Genomic DNA, 9,781 nt, shown 5'->3' with positions numbered 1-9,781 from the left:
CCGGCCCGGAGCGGGCAGATGTCGCTGTTGCTCCACCGAGCCGCTCCCGGCGGCGACAACTTGACCCCCGTGACGTCTCCGCCGTCTGAATCATCAAGGCCATTTTCAATCCTCATTGGCCTGAACATCACGTGGGGGGTGAAGGATGGAAGGGGGAAAAAAAAAAAAATATAGAAAAAACGGGGGAAAAAAATAAAATAAAAAAAATTAAAAAAAAGGGGGAGGGTGGGGGGTGAAAAGCGATGCGCGGGTAATTACGGCTCTTTTTTTTTTTTTTAATTTTTTTTTTTCTCCTTTCCCCCTCTCTCTCTCTCTCTCTCTCTCCCTCTCTCCTCCTTCCCCCCCTTCTCTAAAAAAAAGATGTCAGCCCCTGGCTGGAGTATTCCTCCCGCCAAGCGCTCCCGGAGAAAATGTCATGTCCCAACAACGCGGCTCCCAACGCGTTCCTGATGGAGCCGCTGCCCCGCCACGACAATTTCACCCCCGGCCCGGGGCTGTTCGCCCAGCCCGGGGAATTCGGACCCTTGAGGAGCTGCGGGGGCCTCCCGACCCTCCCCAAACGCGACGAGGCCTCGCTGGGCTCCTTCCCGTCCTACCTGGCTCAGCTGGACACCTGGGCCGACCCCAAAAGCGCTTTTAGGATCGACCAACCTGTTGCGTCTCGGCAGCTGCCCAGCTGCTCCTTCCCCGCCGTCAAGGAGGAGGGCGGATGCTGCATGTTCGGCGCGGAAAAAAGAACCAAAAACTCCGCCGAGGCTTCCTTGTTCCCTTCGCCGCTGCCCGAGCCCTGCCTGGGCGACCACGAGGTGCCGGTGCCCGGTTATTACCGCTACCCTTCGCTGGAGAAAAGCCCCGAGCCGGCGGAATTCCAGGCGGCTTTCGAAGGCAGGGGCGCCCGCAGCGAGCAGCTGGAAGCTCCGCCGGCTCCGGAGAGGATTTCGCCCAAATTCCAAGGGAATTTCCACGAAAAAGGCGGCTCGGAGCAGCAGCAGCAGCAGCAGCAGCAGCAGCAGCAGCAGCAGCAGCAGCAGCAGCAGCAGCAGCAGGCGGGGGAGATTAAAACGGAGAAAAGCAAAGCGAGCTCCGGCGAGGCGGAGAAGGAGCGGAGCAAAAGCGCGGACGCGGCCAGCACCGACAACTCCGACAGCGAGGCGAAAGGTAGGGGAGGATCCGGCGTTGTTTTGTCTGCTTATTTCCAGTCAGTTTTTCGGTGATTTGGTTGGTTTTGGCCATTGACGAGCTGGAAATCGTCAGGGGATATTCAGGACCGCGCTCCCTGCCCCGGCCGCCTCCTCCCCGCGGAAGGAAAAAAAAAAAAACAATAAATTCGGGGTTAAAATTCGTGTTTGAGCTGTTTCGTGAGGGGAAATAAAGCACAAAACAGCGAAACCCCTCAAAAGATATCTTCAAAACGTAAATTCGCGGTGGTTAAAAGTATGTATTTGTGTGTGAGGGTGTTGGAGCGGAGAAAAGGGAGCGCGGTGGGTGAGGAGGGAAATAAATCCGAGTTGGGTGCCAGGAAAAAGGCTGGAAAATCGGAGTTTGTGGGAGAGGCTTCGCTTTGGAATCGTGGAGGTTTTCTGGGGGGGCTCCGGGCTCCGGGAGTGATGGTTTTTCCAAGGGTGGGAGCGAACCCCGATTTTCGCGCCTTTTTTTTCCTGAGGGGAATTCTTCATTTCCGCGCGCGAAGGGAGAATTGTGTGGATTTTTTTTTTTTTTTTCCCCTATTGAACTCTCTTCTTTTTAAATTTGTTTTGTTGGAGGTCTCGTTTTGCGGAGGCGGCAAAAAAAAAATGTTTGTGTTGTGCTGAGCAGATGTTTTGGGTTTTGTTGGTTTTTTTTTTCCTGAGGCGAGGCTCGCATGGGAAGCTTGATGGGTTTTCGCTGGAGGGGCTGAAAATTGGGGATATTCGGGTTTTTTTCCCCTTTTAATCCCAAACCAGGCAATTCCAGAGGCGGATTCAGCCAGCGGGGATGATGGGAAGGGATGGATTGGAATTTTTTTGGGGGGAAAAAAAAAAAATCAGGAAAATCCCGCTCGGATCTAAGCCTGGCTTTGCCTGTGCTGTGGGGATTGAAAAATCCCAAAATTCAGCCCCTAAAAAATCCTGACCCTCAACAAAACCTCTCCCCACCCCACCAAAATCGGCCTTGAGGGGAGCAGAACCCCAAAATTCTCTTTATTTCCCGCTTTTAAATTGAGTAAATTGAATAATTCACATTTCTGGCTTGGCAGCCGGATGGGAAATGATTTTATCTGAGGGCTGAGCTGCGATGACACACACACACACACAAAAAAAGAAACCGACAAGGGGAAAAAAAAAAAAAAAAAAAAAAAAAAAAAAAAAAAAAAAAAAAAAAAAAAAGACAACAAACCAAAACAAAGAGGGAAAAAGAAAAAAAAAAAAAAAAAAAAAAAAAGAGACAACAAACAAAAACAAAGAGGGGGAAAAAAAACCCCAAACCCACAACAAAGTCAAGGTTATCAAAACCTCGCAAAATTCCACGCCCGCGCCGGGAGAGGTTTTGGTGGGAGATAACACAAAAAGGGGAAAGAAAAAAAAAAAAAAAAAAGGTTATTTTGGGCCGGATTCGCGCTGTGGGCGGAAATGTCAAGGAATAAAAAGGGTTTCAGTGGCTCGCGTGCTGGATTTGAGGAGGATGCGCCGCGTCGAGAGGATTTCTGAGCTTTTTTTGGGGGGGGAGTCGTTGTCAGTGAAAAATCTCGGTTTGTGGCGGTCGGAGGCGATTTGGGGCGGATTCGTGCGATTTCTGGTCCTGAAAACCTCTCCGAGCTGCGATTTGCGTTTCTGTGGAGCCCGAATTTTGTTTTGGTGTGGTTTTTTTCAATTAAAAAAAAAAAATTTCTTGTGGAATCTCAGCATCTGGGGCAGAGCGCTCCAAGGTTTGGGGTCACTCGAGGTTCCGGGGCCGACCCCGAAGGGCGAACCCCGAATTTTCAGTGAATTCCCCCAAAATGTGGGGGGCGAGGATTTGCTCCGGTTCTCTTGGATTTCCCCTGGGATCGACGCTCGGATTTTTCCTCCTCATGACCAAATTCAAGGATCCCGCCGGTGTTTATTTAGGGACGTGTGAACCTTTTCCCCAAATTCCCCCGAATTCCGCCAGTTTGCTCCCTCGCAGCCCAGCCGGGCAAACCCTGGAGGGAAATGCTGAAAAACGGATGGATTTCACCCCAAAATATCCCCAAACCGCCCCTGGTGGCGCCGAGAAAGGATTTGGGGTTGTGGGAGGTGATGTGGGGAACGCCCCCAGGGCTGCGGCGAACCCCAAAATTCCTCTCTGACCTCATGGTGCTTTAATTAGCGGTGTTTAATTGCGGTGGGGGAGGCAGGAGATCCTCACCCCGCGACCTCTGCGGGTTCCACGCGGTGGAGGCGCCTTGGCCACCGAGCGATTCCATAAAATCCCCTTTTTTCACCTCCTCCAAACCCCATTTCCCTCCCCAAAAAACCCGATCTGTGCGCCCCGAATCCAGATTCGTCTCCTCCAAACCCCGATTCGTCTCCTCCAAACCCCGATTCGTCTCCTCCAAACTCGATTCTTTCCCCCCAAAATCCTGATTTCTCTCCCCAAACACTGATTTGTCTCCTCCGAAGTCGATTATTTTACCCCCCAAAACCCCCATTTCCCTCTCCAAATCCCCTTTTATCTCCTACAAACTCCATTATTTTCCCCAGTTCTCCCCACAAACCCCGATTTATCCCCTCCAAACTCCATTCTTTTCCCCAAAATCCCGATTTCTCTCCCCAAACCCCGATTCATCTCCTCCAAAGTCGATCCTTCTCCCCAAAACACAGATTTCTCTCCCCAAAACACGGATTCTCTTCCCCAAACCCCGATTCATCTCCTCCGAACTCCATTCTTTTCCCCCCAAAAAAAGCCATTCCCCCCAAACCCCGATTTTCCCCTCCCAAAATCGATTCTTTTCCCCCCAAACCCCGTTTGCCTCCCTACCCCCCGATTTTTCCCATCCAAACTCGATTTTTCTCCTCCAAACTCAAATCTTTCTCCCAAACCCCCAATTCCCCTCCCCAAAACTCCCCAATTTCTCCCCTGAAAAAAAAACCCATTTCTCTCCCCAAAACCCAATTCATCTCCCCCGAATTCCTATTTCTATGCCCCAAATCCCCATTTCTCACTCCAAAATCCCGATTTCTCTCCCCCAAACCCCGATTCCCTTCCCCAAAATCCCGATTTTTCTCCCCAAATCCAGATTTATCCCCCTCAGCGAACCGCAGCCTCGCTTCTCTTTTTTAACCCCTGCAGCTCCAAAGCCCTCCAGCCCCGCACCAACGCCTTCACCTAAACCCGAATTTGGGGCGAAAAAGCCTTTATTTAAACGCGAATTAGGGGCCGGGAAAAGCTTTTATTTAAACCCGAGTTTGGGCCGGAAAAGCTTTTCTTTAAACCCGAGTTTCAGTCCGAAAAAGCCTTTATTTAAACCCGATCTTTGGACCAAACAAAACCTTTATTTAAACCCGTTTTGGGGCCGAAACCCCCGCTATTTTAACCCGATTTTCGTGAGGGGGTGGGAAAAAAAAAAATCAATTTAAAGCAGATTTTCGAGCCGTAAAAACCTTTATTTTAATCCGATTTTTGAGCCAGAAAACCCCGATATTTAAACCACATGTTCGTGCCGAAAAAGCCTTATTTGACCCCGATTTTCGACCCGAATAAACCTTTATTTTAACCCTACTTCCGGCACGAATAAAACCTTATTTAACCCCCATTTCCGAGGCGAAAACCCCCTAATTTAACCCCGATCTTCGTGCCGGAAAAAAACCTTTATTTCACCGGATTCCCTTGCCTAATAAACCTTTATTTCAACCATTTTTCAGTGCCTAAACCCCCTTTATTTTAACCCGATTTCCTTGCCGAATAAACTTTGATTTTAATCCCATTTCAGAGGGAAACAACCCCTGATATAACGCCGATTTCAGACCTGAATAAACCTTTATTTTAAATTTATTTCCGACCTGAATAAAACCCCTTATTTAACCCCAATTTCCGAGCCGGAAAAAAACCGCTTTATTTTAACCCGGTTTCCTATCCCCTAACCCCATCATTTTAACCCCATATTCGTGCCTAAAATCCTTGATTTTTACCCAAATTCAGACCAGAATTAACCTTTGTTTTAACCCTATTTCCGACTCCAATGAAACCCCTTATTTAACCCCGATTTTCGAGGCGAAAAAAACCCCTCATTTAAACCTCATCTCCGTGTCGAATAAACCTTGATTTTGACCCGATTTCCCTGCCGAATAAACCTTTATTTTAAACCCTATTTCCGACCCGAAACCCCCTCATTTAAACCCCATCTCGGTGCGGAATAAACCTTGATTTTAATCCAATTTCAGTCCCCAATGAACCTTTATTTTAACCGTATTTCCGAGGCGAACACCCCCTTCATTTAACCCTCATCTCCGTGCGGAAAAGAACCTTAAATTAACACAATTTCAGACCAGAATTAATCTTTATTTTAACCCTATTTCCGAGGTGAACACCCGCTCATTTAACCCCCATCTCCGTGCCGAATAAACCTTGATTTTAACCCAATTTCAGACCGGAAAGAACCTTTATTTTAAACCCTATTTCCGACCCGAAACCCCCTTCATTTAAACCCCATCTCCGTGCCGAATAAACCTTTATTTTAACCCAATTTCCGACCAGAACGAACCTTTATTTTAACTCTGTTTCCGACCCGAAACCCCCTTCATTTAAACCCCATCTCCGTGCGGAATGAATCTTGATTTTAACCCTTTTCCAGACCCGAACGAACCTTTATTTTAACTCTATTTCCGACCCGAAAACCCCTTCATTTAAACCCCATCTCCGTGCGGAATGAACCTGGATTTTAACCCTTTTCCAGACCCGAATGAACCTTTATTTTAACCCTATTTCCGAGGCGAACACCCCCTTCATTTAAACCCCATCTCCGTGCCGAATAAACCTTGATTTTAACCCTTTTCCAGACCCGAACGAACCTTTATTTTAACCCTATTTCCGATCTGGGAGAAAAACCCCAAACCCACTGGTTTAAGGCTGATTTTTAGAGCGGGGAAAACCCGCGTTTTTTTGGTGTGTTTTTTTTTTCTCTCTCTCCGGCCGGCGCCCGCGCGGGCCGCGGGCGTGCGGGGCTGACCCCGCGCTGTGTTCTTTGGCAGAGGAGGCGGAGAGAGGCGCGGGGGGGACGTGGCTGACGGCGCGCAGCGGGCGCAAGAAGCGCTGTCCCTACACCAAGCACCAGACGCTGGAGCTGGAGAAGGAGTTCCTCTTCAACATGTACCTGACCCGCGAGCGCCGCCTGGAGATCAGCCGCAGCATCGCGCTCACCGACCGCCAGGTCAAGATCTGGTTCCAGAACCGCCGCATGAAGCTCAAGAAGATGAACCGGGAGAACCGGATCCGCGAACTCACCGCCAACTTCAGCTTCAGCTGAGCCTTGGGTGGCGTCTCCTGTCCCGCCGTGTGAAACCGCCACTCTTCCCCCCCGCTTTTCAAATTTTTTTGGTGTTTAATACATATTTTTATTTTATTTTATTTTATTTTATTTTATTTTATTTTATTTTATTTTATTTTATTTTATTCTATTCTATTTCATTTCATTTCATTTCATTTCATTTTACTTTATTTTATTTTTATTTTATTTTATTTCACTTCATTTCATTTTATTTCATTTTTTATTATTTTTTATTATTTTAAAATTTATTTTATTTTTTACTTTCTTTTATTCTATTTTTTATTATTATTTTAGTTTAATATTTTCCTTTTTATTATTTTTATTTTTTATTTTATTAATGTTTAATTTTAATAGTTTTTATTTTTAGGTGTTTTATTATTTTTATTTTATTTTTTTTATTTTTTTACCTTTATCCCTTTATTTTTTACCTTTTCCCCTTTATTTTTATTATTTTTCCTTTATTTTCATTATTTTTCCCTTATTTTCATTATTTTTCCTTTATTTTCATTATTTTTCTTTTATTTTCATTATTTTTCTTTAATTTTTCTTTATTTTTTACTATTTTGTTTAGCTTTTTCTTTTGATTCTTTCATTTTCACTCTTTTTTCCTTCCTATCTTTTTAATTATTTCGTTTCCACTCTTATTCTTCTTTTTTTAATTATTATTTTGGTTTTACTTTTTATTATTATCATTTCCACCATTTTATTTTCATCATTTTATTTCCCTTTTTTTCTGTCATTTTATTTTGATTATTTCACGTTTATTGCCTTAACTTTTATTGGTTTGCTTTTGCCATTTTATTTCCATTATTATTTTTTTAAATTTTATTTTATTTTATTTTAAATTTTTATTTTATTTTATTTTATTTTATTTTATTTTATTTCCCACATTATTTTGTCGGTCCGGTTTATCCCGACCGCCCCTCTCCCCTCTCCCATCCCAATCCCTCACCCGCAAAAATCCAAAGCCCGAAAAGGCCGGAAAAAAAAATTAAAGCCGAACAAAAGGACCTCGAGTGTTTTTTGCGCTCTGAGCGCCACGAGGGGATTTTTGCACCCCGCGGTTTCTCGGAGGGAAAATCAAACCTGGAGACGGTGCCTGAAAACGCGAAAAAACACCCCCAAAAAAATCACCACCTTATAAAGTATTTAAGTTATTTCCGCGCAGCGCGAAGCAGAAGGACTTTTTCCCCAAGGTGTGGGGGGTTTTTTTATGTTTAGGAGGGAATAAATTCATCTCCAAGTTTGAGGGTTTTTTTCCCCCCAAAAAAATCCTAGAGTAGCTTGACTATTGTATAATAAAAACGGCGAAAAAAGAGGAAAAAAAAGGGGGGAAAAGGAAAGAGATGGATTTGATATCAGCGTCTGTAAATTCAGGTTGCAGTGGGGACATCTCACGCCCGCAGTCGTGCAGATCCCAGGGAGAGCGATGCCATCCATAAAATAAAATATTTAAGGGGAATAGAGATGAAAAAAAAAAATGGGGAGGGAGTGGGGTTGTAAAAAAACCCACAAAAACTGGGGAAAAATTTAAAAATCAAGGAGTGATCTGGTGATGGAGGGGGGGAAAATGGGGTAAAAAAAAAAAAAAAAGAAAAAAAAAAAGGTCAATTTCTCGTGGCTGTGGTATTTAAATATATCCTGTATGTGTTATCCTGTGCATGTATCTTCCTTTAACGGAGCCGAAATAATAAATTTCATAGAACTGTGGACGAGTGGCTTCCTTAAAGTGTAAAAAAAGGAAAAAAAAAAATTAATATATATTTTATTATATTTTTTTTTCTGGGGGGGGTGTGGGGGCGAAGAACCACTTCTTTCCCACCTCCTCCCCCCCGCCACCTCTATAAATATATAAAATTTTGGGTGTGTTTTCTTCTCCCCCCCCTCCACCTCCTCAAGACTCATCCTTTCAGACCTTCCAGGAGCTTTCTCCTGGCGGGGCTTTATATATTTTTATCTTATATATATATATATATATTTAATTTATTTTTTTTTTTTTCCTTCAGCGCATAAGCGCGAGCCCCATAACGTTTGATTTAAATATTATCCAGGTGACCACAATAAGTCAAGGTCATAAAACAGTAATGTCAGGACAGTCTCGGCGAGCGCTTGGAGGTGGATTTTATGATCTGCAAATATAATGTGCCGCAGCAGTAAAAAAAAAAAAGGATGCATTTAAAGGTGACGGTGCGGGAGGGAGAGGAGGCAGAGCCGGCGCGGCGACCTTGGGATGCGCAACTCCCTCCGCGGAGCTTCGCCGCTTTTTTCCCCATTTTTTTTTTTTTTCCCTTTTCCCTCATTTTTTACATTTTTTTTTGGAGGGGGCAGAGCCTCGCCCTGGCTGGGATTACACCTCCAAAAACCCCTGGATTTAGGATGGCGGCCGCAAGGTAGGAGCGGAGATTTCTTTCTTTTGGATGGATCGGTGTTTTAATCCTTTTATTATTATTATTATTATTATTATTATTATTATTTTCGGGTCGGATTTTTTTCCTGCGGGGTTTTTTTTTTTTATTATTATTATTATCGGCTCCGCGCTGCCCCCTGCGCGCCTGGCAGCGGGATTTCCGCGCTGCCGCAGCGCCGATATTCCCGCTTTTCCCCCGCCCTGGATTTTTTTATTTTCTGCCCCAAATCTCCCTTTTGCTCTCCAAAACCTCCCGAGCTCGGGGCTGGGCGGAAGGCGGGGATTGCGGGAATATCGGGGATTGCGGGAATATCGGGAATTTCGGGGCGAATTCCGGAGGATTTGGTGCCGGCTCTGAGGAGGATGCGGATTCTGAGGAGCTCAGCGCGGGTGCGGATTTCGCTGCCGGGGGCTCTCGGGGGCGGATTTTTTTTGGGCTGAATCCCAGCGATTTGAGGCGGAGAAGGTCGGGACTCGCGGTTTTGGCAAGGATTGGGCGAGAATTCCTCCTTTTCGGAGAGATTTCGCCCCAAAACCTCCTCCGCGGCAGGCAGCGAGCCAGCGATTTCACGGCCGCGTTAAACGCGTTAAAAAACCGCCGCTTGGGGAGGGGGGAGGCGGGTTTGATTTTTTTTTGGGGTGGGGGATTTCCCTTCTTTTTCCATCCCTGAGCTGCGAATTTCGGGCAGAGACGAGAAGGGAGACCAGCAACAAAGGGGGAGAATTTTCTCCTTTCTCTCTTTTTTTTTTTTTTGTTCCATCCCCTTTTATTTATATATATTTTATTTTTCTCTCCCCCACCTTCCTCCCATCCCTGTTTCCCCTCCCTCCTCCTCCTCCTCCTCCTCCTCTGGCTGTTGGCTCTGCCCGGGTTTGTTGGTTTGGTTTTT

The 9,781-nt window shown here is 45.5% G+C and overlaps 1 protein-coding gene across 2 annotated transcripts; it reads left to right on the top strand.

The window, feature by feature from the left end:
* Positions 1–410: 410 nt before the first annotated feature.
* On the top strand, positions 411–6,463 carry HOXC10 (homeobox C10). Of its 2 annotated transcripts, XM_040088403.1 has the most exons (3): positions 411–1,158; positions 4,580–4,593; positions 6,200–6,463. In XM_040088403.1, the coding sequence occupies exons 1-3, from the start codon at positions 411–413 to the stop codon at positions 6,461–6,463; spliced, it is 1,026 nt and encodes a 341-aa protein (XP_039944337.1). The 2 variants fall into 2 exon arrangements, with proteins under 2 accessions (XP_039944337.1, XP_039944336.1); XM_040088402.1 differs by lacking the exon at positions 4,580–4,593 and having other exon boundaries at positions 6,189–6,463.
* The last annotated feature ends 3,318 nt before the right edge of the window (positions 6,464–9,781 follow it).

The sequence above is a fragment of the Hirundo rustica genome, chromosome 30 (genome assembly GCF_015227805.2).
Source record: "Hirundo rustica isolate bHirRus1 chromosome 30, bHirRus1.pri.v3, whole genome shotgun sequence".
NCBI classification, from domain to species: Eukaryota; Metazoa; Chordata; class Aves; order Passeriformes; family Hirundinidae; genus Hirundo; species Hirundo rustica.
Note: the sequence above shows the minus strand (reverse complement) of the source record. Positions and strands in the feature narration are given on the sequence as shown.

Bases quoted from the DNA above. Each gene is read 5' to 3' on its own strand.
- HOXC10 (XM_040088403.1), top strand. From the start codon at position 411: ATGTCATGTCCCAACAACGCGGCTCCCAACGCGTTCCTGATGGAGCCG.